Raw genomic sequence first — 12,104 nt, 5'->3', positions numbered from 1 at the left:
CCCAGACCTAGGCAGCTACTCATCTATGTTTTGTCTCTGATTTGCCTTTAAACCTACACTTTGTTTTCATCTTCCCTCTCAACTCAGAGTCAGGCCCTCTCCTTCTGATCCCCACTCCTGGCCCCTCTCGTAAAGCACACATCTGATTTCTAATTGTATGAATTCTACTGAAAACCCTCTGCACTCTCTTACCCAGGGAAGTGCGCGTTCCTTACCTGGGTTCACGCTGCTGCTTCCCAGCCTGGGCTTGCGTCCCAGCCTAGCCTTCCTGCTGCCCACCCTGCCCTCCCCAGGGCTACCAGGCTTCCCTCAGGCTGCCTCCTCCCCCCTCCTCCCCACACCTCCTCACACCTCCTCATGCTTCCTCACACCTCCTCACACCTCTCCATACCTCCTGACAGCTCCCCACACCTCCCATATCTCCTCACACCACCTCACATCTCTCCACACTACCCCACTGCTTCTCACAGCTCCCCACATCACCTCACATCTCCCAAACCACCTCATACCTCCCCATACCACTTCACACCTCCTCACACCTCCCCACACATCCTCATATCTTTTTATACCTTCTCACACCTCCACACACCACTTCACACCTCCGCATACCACCTCACACCTCTCCATACCATCTTACAGCTCCTCACACCCTTCCCACACCACCTCACATCTCCCACACCACTTCACACCTCCCCACTACCTCACACCTCTCCATACCTCCTGACAGCTCCTCACACCACCTCACACCTCTCCACACCACCCCATTGCTTCTCACAGCTCCCATCACCTCACATCTCCCACACCACCTCACACCTCCCCACACCAGCTCACACCTCCTCACACCTCTCCACACATCCTCACACCTTTTTATACCTTCTCACACCTCCACACACCACTTCACACCTCCACATACCTCCCATACCACCTCACACCTCTCCATAGCACCTCACAGCTCCTCACACCTCCCCACACCCCCCACATCTCACACCACCTCACATCTCCCACACCACTTCACACCTCCCCACACTACCTCACACCTCTCCATACCTCCTCACAGCTCCTCACACCTCCCCACACCCCCCACATCTCCTCACACCACCTCACATCTCCCACACCACCTCACCTCCCCACACCAGCTCACACCTCCTCACACCTTTCCACACATCCTCACACCTTTTTAATACCTTCTCACACCTCCACACACCACACCTCCACATACCTCCCATACCACCTCACACCTCTCCATAGCACCTCACAGCTCCTCACACCTCCCCACACCGCCTCACATCTCCCACACCACTTCACACCTCCTCACACCACTGGCATGTCTGTGTCTTGTTGTGAGTTTCTTGAGGTCAGGGACCAGCTTTTCCTTATTTTCACAATTCTTGAGTCCACATTCAGTGCTCAGTGTCAGATGACCCGTCGTGAACACCAGCAATCTGAATGTGGGGACAATTCAAATTTTTATCTGGCATTATTTGTTCCTAACCACTCACACAAACCCAGTCTTCCTCCTTTCTGATTTTGTGGCTCTGCTTTTGCACTGAGCAGGCAGAGCCTGTGCTGTCAGTAGCTCTGTAAACTATGAAGGAGTAATTAATCTTTGTCCGTCTCCCCCTCAGGAGCTATCTCCTCCCAGCCGAGTTCCTGCTGAGGTCAGTGGGAGCCAGTGCAGACTGGAGGAGATGGGCAGCCCGATAAGAGATCCCGGTGGCCAGAGAGCAAGAGTTAGCCCAGGAGGGTTAGCTCCAGTTCTGGGCACCACTCAATCTTCAGTGAAACCTCTTGGAGCACAGACGGGGGTGGGGGTGGGGTGGGAAGGAGAGTTTGGATTTTTTTTTTTGTGAAAACGTGGTCCAGACATTTATGCACTTTAATAAGGGCAAAAATGATACTGTAATTACAAAAATATATATATCAGTTTAAAATGCCAGGAATTAAAATACAACTTTAAGGAACTTAAGTTTAAGGATTAACTTGAAGGATAAAGGAAGGGTTTCTAGGCACAGCTTGAATAGGCCCTGTTGAATTCAAGACATATACTTGCCACGAATTATAAACAAATCATGGTCAGGGCTTTTATTTTGTTGTCGTCCTCACCTTTGCCTTTGGCTGAGAGAGAGTCATGTGATTTACTTAATATCAGATTGTGCCCTACCTGGCGATCACTCTTCCTCCGGGCGGAGACGTGGACTTAACGATGGTATGAGTTTGAGTTTTGTGGGGTTTCCCCATCATTTACTGCTCAAGTCGTTGTACCAGGTGGGGCCCACAGCGCTACCTTTCGGGTAGAATGCTTAACCTTATGGGCCCTCGTGCTCCGTGAGGTGTCCGTGTTGTGCTTGGTTGGTGTTCGTGTTCCCAGGGGGATAGGCTGAGTATCACTTTAGAGTTGTCGTTACTTCTCATTTGTTGTGGTTATTAGTACTATTATTGTCATTGTTACTATTATTAAGGCTGCAGTGAACATTCATCCCCCTGTGCTTAGTGCCAGAGGGCAATGTTTCCCAAACTCTGTTCCCAGGGACCCTAGTTGGGAAGACCTTAAGTGGACAAATAAGTTTGGAAGACCGCTGCAGACCATGTATTTCACTAAAGGTTTGCAACATAGATTAGCCTCTTCAAGGCCCTGGGAATTCCTGCAGGAAAAAACTGTTTAGCCTAGCAGTTTCTAAATTTGGTCACATGATGCTTATTTCCAGTAACATTTATTAATTCCCGGTTCTGTGGGAACACCTTGAGAAGCCCTGCCTCTAATAAATTCTTTTTTTTTTTTTTTTTTTGTGAGGAGATCAGCCCTGAGCTAACATCCGCCAATCCTCCTCTTTTTTTGCTGAGGAAGACGGCCCTGGGCTAACATCGGTGCCCATCTTCCTCCACTTTATATGGGACGCCGCCACAGCATGGCTTACCAAGCAGTACTTCGGTGCGCGCCCGGGATCCGAACCAGCGAACCCCGGGCCGCCGCAGCGGAGCGCGCGCACTTAACCGCTTGCGCCACCGGGCCGGCCCCTCTAATAAATTCTTACAAGTGGAATTGTTAGGGCAAAGCATATCATTGTTTATGAGGCTCAAATGCTGGAGCAAATATTTGACAGTGATGCCTGGGAACGCTGTCCATCATCATATTCCAGGAACGGTGTTCTGGGGTCCAGGCTGGCCTTAGAGGCCATCCTGCCACACCCGTTCAGTCCGCCTGCCACCAAACGTGTGGATGGAGCTGCAGGGGCCAGGAGCTCTGGGAGGTAAAGAAACGTCTTGTTTCGTTTATAAAGGAGGATGGTGGGTAGGTGGGCTGCACTTCCAGTTGGGAGTGTTCACCTGCTTTGTAGCTCTTGGCTCGCTGTATCATTCTGCGGGTCCCGGGCCCCGAAGACCCAGCACTGGCCAAGTGGTGGCTGGGAGCTGGGAGCCTAGTTAGCCGTGAGTTGACCCTGATCCACCCATACTCTCTCGTGCCGTCCCCTGTGACCAGGAGCTGCACGTGCAAGATGGGGCAACAGGTGGCCAAGGAATGGAGAACAGGTGATGTGTGCCCACCATGAGGCAGAGCCCGTGACTTGCAAATCAGCTCCCTGTGCTCTGACCAGTGGAGGCTAGAGCCTTTCTGGTTTGCATCTGCCCTTTTCATTTCCTCTGTCCAAGTCTCACCTCTCCAGTAGGACTATAAGCCTGTTGAAGGCAGGACTGGGCATATTTTTCTTTAATTCCTGACAGCACTTTGCACAGAGCTGTGTCCATAGGACGAGGGCCCGGGGTGGACCCCCGCCTGGGGATCCCATCCCATGGAGTGCCCTGTGGGTGGTTCCCGAAGTGCGGTGAGAGGCCACGTGTCTAAGAGTGAACTGAGTGACTTGAACTGAAGTGACCTGCCCCTGAGTCAGCCCCCCTAAGTGTGGCAAAATACTAGGACAGTATTTGCATATTTCCTTGACAAGGTCAAACGCTTATTTAAAATACTGTAGTCTCTTCTCTTCACTTTGATTCGTGTCTGTGAAGAAGTCTCAGTTATTAAAAGTGAGGTGGCCAAGTCCTGTTTAACACAAGAGCGTTCTTCTGAGAGCATTATTACATGTTGCATGAATCAGTGTTATATTTTGTAACAGAACTTTGGAGTCAAGTATTAATCTATTCCTTGTCCCTAAGAGAGGTTGTTTTGTAACGTTTCTCCTTCTTATGGGCTGCAGAGAAATGCCAAAGGTGATGTGACTTGCCAAAAATCCCATGGGAGGTTGTCAGATAAAGCTGCACTCGGGACCCCTGTAGAGTAAGGGTGTTGTACTCACACCATCTATTTGTGTTATTACCAGATATTTTAGTTTATTTATTATATAAACCCCTGCCTCTTCCCTCCTTCCAGAAAGGATTTAGAACAGAGACAAAACTCATGTCAAAAACCAGATAATTCTTCCACCAGGGCTGGCTCTGAAAATGTGTTTTCAAAAAGAGGGGAGGTGGATTTGCTTGTTGTAAAATCTGTAGGAATTCCTGTGGTTCCTCTCTCCCCTAGATGTGGATTCTGTGGGTTAGAGTCCTCCGTTGGCAGCACAGCGTTGGGGTGTGAGTGCGTCCCTGTGGGACTGACTGGGGACTTCAAGCTTCCCCATCTGCGTTCTTAGCACCATACCTGACTCGCCTGGTGTCGTCTGATTATTGCCATTGCGTATTTCAGTGTGTTTTAAATTAGTGATTGAAGAGCTATTCAACAATATTAGGTCAGGCAGTTTCCTTCTCTTTAGATCAGTATTTCTCACAAGGGGGTCCTTGGGCTAGCTGAATCACAATCAGGCAGGGTAGGGAGCTTGGCATCTCTGAAGGTGGGGCCCTGGGGCTTGCATCTTTAACAAGTTCCCCGGGTGATTCTTGTGCACATGTAAGTAAGTAAAAACCATGACTGAAGGTCCGCAGAAGGTCTTCTAAAAGGTTCCCAAAGGGAAATGGCTTCTCCTACTGCATCTGGGTTCTGGGAATTGGGCCATAGAGTCATCGCAGAGGGTCCCCACCCCTCATAATGTCTGCACCAGCAGACTTGGCCAGGCACTTGGGATCCACCGAGGGTTTTCCTGGGATTACTTTCAACTATCCCTCCAGCAAACCAGTTTCTCACTGCTTCCTCCTCAGATGGAGGGCAACAGGATCTAACCCCTTTGTGCCCCCGGGTCCCCGAGCTGCCTGACTCTCTTCTCTCCCACCTGCCAGGCCCATACTCCCTACCTGTTTCCTTGGCCTTTACTCCTTATGGCTTAGGTAATTCCACCACAGGCAGTGTTTCCCCCCTACTTAGACAAGTATTTGCAGGGGCTGAGCAAATCCTGAGGGAGGTACCAAGTGCAAAGAGAGCTGAGAGCACGAGTGACTGGGGATTAGGGAGGAGAGGTGGGACCAGGAGGGGGACTGGGAGGACGGTGGGTTCCCAGAGGGACATCGCAGCCCGTGGGGCCAGCAGAGGAAAGGCTGAGGCCGAGGGGTGTTTAGGAACTCCGTGCAGGGGAGCGTGCTTGGAAGCAGGAATGCAGGTCTTCTCATGCTCCCCAGACCATCTCTGAAAAAAGGTCCTCTCTTCTCCACTCTTCCATACCCTTTCTTTCCTTCTCCCAGTGCTGCTCCCCCCACCCCCAACACTGGGGATCCAGGATGGCAGATGATGAGCGCCTGTGCTGCTGTTCCACTTACTCCATCAGCCCCCATCCCGCCCCCCGACACCCTGGCGACCCACCTGGGCCTGCCTCCGAAACTCCTTGCACACACTGGGAACACAGCCACGTCATTGGGGCTGGAGCTTGAGCTGATACCTACTTCTGTCTCCTCTTCACCTTCTCAAAGGCTCCACCAGGCTGGCCGCTGCGTCCTCACGGACGCGTTAGCAATTGTACAGGCTGCTGAGGTTCTGGAGAAATTCCAACACGCAACCTTTCTCCTACAGAAAACGATCGAGTTTGAGACTTCCATAATCCGGAGACATTTTGAGTGTGCTGCAAAGTTTGAGGCCTGGGTAAATGGACACTTGTAGCAAACAATGTTAATTTGGTGCCATTGAAAATTCTAATAAAGTGTAAGGGTGGACTGTTTTTCTCTAGAAGTATAGGCTCAAATGTGAATCTGAAAATAAAAGAGAAGTACTTGGCAGTGGTAGACCAGTAATACTTTTACTTTTTTTTTTTTTTTACCATTTTTAAATACCTTTACTTTTAAAATTGTATGCACAGCTTAAAAAAATGTGTACCTTAACAAACTTTCTCAGAAAGCAGTCATCTCAATTTCAGAAACTGTGCCCAGCCTGGGCATGAAGGGAAAGGGGAATTCCAAGCAATGAAATCAGTGTGTTGGTGTCAGCCTATTGTGTCCCCAACTTGCCATGTTTTTCTGTCATTGCAGGTGATTTTCAAAGCCAAGTCAAAATATTCTCCAGAATTACTCAAATACCGGTAAGTACCCCGGGGCATTTCTCTCTGTGATGGCGGGTGAAAGACTCACATTGACCCTGTTTCTACTGCTGGGGTTTGCACACATCTCGCCGTTGTGAGCTGCCGGAAACAGTCCTGCTTGCTGAGGGTTGGACTGCAGGCGTCGTATCCGTTGCCCGTAAGAGTCAGCTCACTGCATCACCGCCTACTAGGTCTTGCAGCATATTTAACTTGTTTAGGAAGGAGCCTGGTGCCTTTCACAGCCATCGGAAAGTAGAGGAGAATGCAGCAATGCGTGCTGCATCTGAACCTTCCGGAGAGCCCCACAGAAGGAAGAAGGGTTCCCTGAAGATGCCAGCCCCTGGCCAGGTCCCCTCTGGGTGCAGGTGCAGCCATGGTAGAGCCGTGTGCCCGCAGCCCTGCCCTCCACCTGGTGGCCTGACCCACCTCGTCTCTGCTGCTGACTGCTGGTAGGCTCTGTTTTCCGGAACTCCACAGTCCGTTGTGCGGTTACCATAACGCGCCACACAGCTGCTCATTTGGATCTCCATCCACATCCGGCGAATGTATCTTTGACTGTTTAGTACTCAGTTAAGCTCCTGAGGCGAAGTGTGGTCTGTGTCCTTGAGAAGTACACACTCTGTAAAGATGTCCTAAACAACACAGAAACTCGTAGGATCAGGCAAAGCAGCATACGTGACCTGTTGAGAGCGTGGGCAGTCTCTGCCGCGGACCGCTGTGAACTGTGGGAGTCACCGCAATTTTGTAGAAGCAGCCTGTGTATGGGTGAACAGGAGAGGCTTGTGATCTGGAAGGGAACGCCTTAAATCTCCTGCCAAATTTATGTGAAGACATGCGTATGCATGTTTTTCCTGTGCAGAGGATCCATAGTTTTCCCTAAATTTTCAAAGAGTGTGACTCCCCCACAACAGCCTGGTCAGACTGGCCGGAGGGGCAAGGGAGACAGGGCATCCAGAAGGTGTGAGTTGGGGCAGGCCTGATGTCCCTGCCCGGGAGAGCTCTGCTGCCACGGGCAAGCATTTCTGGAAAGGCGACTTTGACCAGTTATCTTCTTGAGTCAAAATGAAAATTTTGTTATTTTAAAAATACGTAAAAATGTGTACATATTATATTTTATTGAAATATATATCATCTTAAATTGTATATTTTAATCCCCATCTTATATCCAAGGAAACTGAAGTTCAGGAAGTTAGGTGACAGCACTCTGGCCAGGAGACGAGTAGTGAGACTCGTGGTGCCATGCTTTATTTTTCACCTGATCTGCAGTCTCCCTTCACTACTTTTTGGGTGGTTTGGGTCATGTTTCTACCAGACTGTTCAGCTGGGACTTCAGAGTCCACCATGGATGATGTTGGTGCTAAGGAGGACAGGCGACAGTAGCAAGTCCAAGTAGACGATTCCCTCCCTTCTCTCATAGGAAAAAAGCTGGCCTTTCCTCTTTACCCATAATTCTGGCCCTCCGTCCCCTCGCCCGGAAATGTAGATCAGCTGGGGGAACTGGGGAGCAGAGAATGAGTAAAGATTGCGGGGAGGGGAGAATGTCCTGGTTGGATCATGGAGCCAATCTTACCTTGGAAATGGTTCATTGAGGCTGGGGTAATGAGGTGTTTTCTAGAAGGGAAATATGAAAGCACTGGTGGGAAAGGAAGACTGTTTTCAACCTCTGAGCACTTGGGGGATGGGGTCTTTCTGGTGGGAAGATGCATGAGAGGATGTGAGCATGGGGACAGTACTTGACCTGTGAACCAAAGCACAGACAGCCCGAGAGGCTGTGCTGGTGTGTGTGACTGCTTTGACTGGGAGGGGATCTGCGGAGGTGAAGGGGGAAGTAGAGGAGAAATACACTGGGTCCAGATATTAGAAGTGGGATGTGTGGGCCAGAGAAACTAAGAATTTCTTGAAGCCAGGACGGTGAGGTTTCAATGGGAGAAGCCTGTTAACTCAGATCTAGTAACTTAGTTGCCAAGTGTAAAGAAATCCTGGGAGTTGTTCATATTTAGGCACATCTTTAGTCTCCTCTATTTAATTCCCCATTTCTCTTCAGCCAGAGGCCACTGTAGATATTTCAGGCCACGATTTATCCCTTGAAATGCTTTGATATTTTGGCTTCAGGATAGCCTGGCTTCCCTCATTTAATCACAACGCATTTGAAATGCATCACAAGCCATTAGTCTAGAGCTAGTTGAAACTTCCCACCCCAAGCTACTCCGATAGCAAGTCTGTGTTCTTGAAGATAACTTATGTTCAACCCAGGCAAGAACCCCTTTACTTTCTGCTTGCCATCCGCCTTTCACTAACACATCTACCAGCTCTGAGTGTTGCTGGAGTTGGTGCCCATTTGACTCGGTTTTTCTCTTTCTCAGTCTATATTTTTTAATCTTTGGCTTGGGAAATGGGAACACGGGGTGTGCGAGTGCTCAAAAGTAACTTTGATTTTAAACATTTTCAACTGTTTTCCTTCCATTTTTAATTTTTTTTAATAAATAAAAAATATAACGGGGCCGGCCTGGTGGCGCAAGCGGTTAGGTGCGCGCGCTCCGCTGCGGCGGCCCGGGGTTCGCTGGTTCGGATCCCGGGCGCGCACCGACGCACTGCTTGGTGAGCCATGCTGTGGCGGCGTCCCATATAAAGTGGAGGAAGATGGGCACCGATGTTAGCCCAGGGCCGTCTTCCTCAGCAAAAAAGGAGGAGGATTGGCGGATGTTAGCTCAGGGCTGATCTCCTCACAAAAAAAAAAAAAAAAATATAACAAGCCAGGCTTTGCTGACATAACAGGCTTTTGTTTAGCAGGTGGTCCTGTAGGCTGAGAGTAGGATTTGATAGAAATCAGGGGCAAGGTGGTTTTAGGCAGAAAAATCAGCTTGTGTGAAGACAGGGAGGTGGGGACATCTGTACGGGTTTGGGGACTGTGGGTAGATTGGTTTAATGAGCACATGGGTGCCCATAAATGGGTCTGGCCCTACAGTGCAGGGGATTGGAGGGTGCAAGGGTGGGGTTTAGGGCAGAGGTGGATTAGGAAACTGTGACATTACTTCTAGCTAGAAGGTGTGTGGTGGTGAGGATGGGAAAGGGGCACAGGTAGGAGAGTGCGAATAAAGAATCTGTTGAGCCTCACAACTGATTAAATGGGGGTGGGGTCGGGGGTGGAATCAAAGAAGATCTTTACAGTTTAGGAATCTGTGAAAAATTATGGTGGAATTGTGGTTATTAGGAAAACTCAGAGACATGCTGGAGGAGGAGCGTTAGGAATTGAGCTTTGGACACGGCCTGAGGTGACAAGGCATCAAAGGCAGGCTGTCTGGAGCAGGAGTCTGGACTTAGGACAGAGGCAGCCGCCCGAGACGAGCTTTTTGAACATGGTCGTACAAAAGCTGTAACTGAAGCCGTAGAAGGGAACGTATTTCCCCTGGAAGAGGGTGTTGAGGGGAGAGCCACGGGGGAAAGACGACGAGGAAGAGGAACCAGGGGCTCTCCAGGGGCAGGCTGAGGTGGGGGGAGAATGAGGGCCGGGGGGAGGGCTGTGGAGCGAGGGGAGGGCAGCTCCGGGAAGGTGGGGAAGGTTGGCGGCTGGGAGTTTAGTGAGTAGGTTGTGGGGGCTCGGGGACCGGCAGAGCCCATTTACAAGGGGGAGTATCTGTGGAGGAAGTAATGATGGGAGGAAGTGAAGCCTTTTTCTGGAAGTTGCTGTTGATGGAAGGAGAGGCTCCTGTGAGGCTCTGTGGGGTGACGTCAGAGGAGAGAGTGAGGCACCAGGCGCAGGGCCCCGTGAAGTCTCTCAGCAGCTCCTTGAGACAGGAGGGGAGGTGTCACCTCCGCTTCACAGAGGAGGACACGGCTCCCAGAGTGGCCAAGAGCCTCTCCTGATGTCGCGACTCTGTCTCCCACGCCGACTTCTCTGTCACGCAGGGCAGATGACGGCAGGACAAGAGGAAGGAAGGAGGGTGGAGTGGCGGCTTGGTCGCCGTTGTGTGATAGTCCAAGATGGAAAGGGCGGCAGGGAGCCACGCCACACGCGCAGTCGTGGGCACCGCACCGTCTGGGTGGTGAGTTATGCCTTGCTTCCTTGCCTTTACCCTTTGGTACTTTCCCAACGTCCTCTAGCGGTCATGTATTACTTTTATAATAAAGAAAGAGGAATGAGAATTTGTATCCACAAAAGTATTGAAAACAACACCTATGAGGAGTCATCTGGAAAAGCTAAATGTCCAGATTGTGCTTTTTCCGGAGGCTTGTTGCTGTCACATGGGTAGAAAGTGTGTGCACACACCAGCAAAGGTCCAGAAACAATAGGGCCAATTCCAGGAACTGGATGTTTCCAACCTTGTGTGTTTTTCACAAAAACACAGCACACAGTGATAAAACAATAAAAAATAGGGCTTTCAGGGTACCAGAATGCAGATATTTGGTGACTCCCAAATGATCCTGCCTTTGTCTCTCTCTCCATGCTCGATTTCCCCCATCACTGTGAAAACGTGGAGGGGAACAAATAAAAATCATAATAATTTACCGTGAGCCAGGCGCTGTGCTGACTGTCCCCCATGCGTTGTTTCCCCTGGCCCTCTCAGCAGCCCTTCGAGACTGGCGCAGAACTCCCGCCTCACGTGGTATAGAGGAGGAAGCTCAGGCTTGGCCTGGTTAGGTCCTTGGCGCAAGGTCACATGCAAATTGCATGATTTCCTGATGAAGGCACACCACAGGGTTTACCGTAGACTGCAGGAAGAGAAGAAACAGTCCTGCATTGAATGAACACTGTCCACATTGCAAGGTGCTCCTGATCTTAGCAATGTGCAAGTGTGAAGCAGAGTGTCCTAGACTTGAAGCATAGGGCAGGAGTACTGAGCGGTTAGCATGAGCCCAGCATGGCTTTTGGGTGCTGGGGACACATGGGGGCTGCCCTTCCTGAGCTCTGTCTGCTCGGGGGGGTGCCAGCGCCGGAACTGCACAGCTGTCCCGTGTGCTGTGGAGGTAACCCCCAGCATGTTGTGAGAGGGAAGGACAGTGGGCAGTAGGGAGGGCCTCTGGGCTCCCTGAGGCAGAGACTTGGCTGAGAAGCAGCTGGCCGGGAGGAGCTGGGGGCGAGCACTCCCTGCAGAGGGAGCGGCAGGACCGTCACAGTCCGTGAGAGAGTGGGGTGGTTGGAAGGGCCTTGACTAGTGATCGCGTCCTATAAAAGATACTGTCCTTGGCAACTAATTCGTGTTTATTTTAACAAAAAAATTTGTTTCTTCTTGAAAAGTTTTGAGTGCATAACTACACGAGATGGAATCTCCAAGTCTTTAAAGCCCTGCCTGCCACTACCCTCACGTGGCACGACTCCAGGGGGCCCCGTTCATACAAGCCCTGTCCCGGGCCAGTGGGTGGTAGCCGCCTGGTGCCCCTCTTGCATATCTCTTATCTCCCTTCATGGCTCCACCCTGTGTCCTGGTCCCGCTGGGTCCCTATCATCCTGCCTCTGGCGTGCTGCCTTCCTCAGCTCCCTGGGGCCATCGTCTCTCCTAACTGCAATCTCTTCATCCGTCCAGACTCCACACTGTGCCCCAAATCGTCTTTCTCAGACACAAACAGGGCCACATCTGTCATTCCTCTGCTTATCAGCCTTGTGTGTTCCCCAGTGTCTCCTGCCTGGCCCCCTCTGGGTTCTCTCCCACCCCGTCTCCCTCTCCTGTGGGCTTTTGC

General features: G+C 50.9%; 1 protein-coding gene across 1 annotated transcript in view; it reads left to right on the top strand.

The window, feature by feature from the left end:
* Positions 1-12,104, top strand: part of GPR137B (G protein-coupled receptor 137B) — a 50,428-nt gene that overhangs the window by 15,789 nt on the left and 22,535 nt on the right. Inside the window, exon 2 of the mRNA XM_058542976.1 lies at positions 6,379-6,428. Coding sequence (XP_058398959.1) covers positions 6,379-6,428 — 50 coding nt within the window. The remainder of the gene's footprint in view (positions 1-6,378; positions 6,429-12,104) is intronic.

The sequence above is a fragment of the Diceros bicornis genome, chromosome 6 (genome assembly GCF_020826845.1).
Source record: "Diceros bicornis minor isolate mBicDic1 chromosome 6, mDicBic1.mat.cur, whole genome shotgun sequence".
Taxonomy (NCBI): domain Eukaryota; kingdom Metazoa; phylum Chordata; class Mammalia; order Perissodactyla; family Rhinocerotidae; genus Diceros; species Diceros bicornis.
This window is presented reverse-complemented; position numbering and strand designations above follow the sequence as displayed.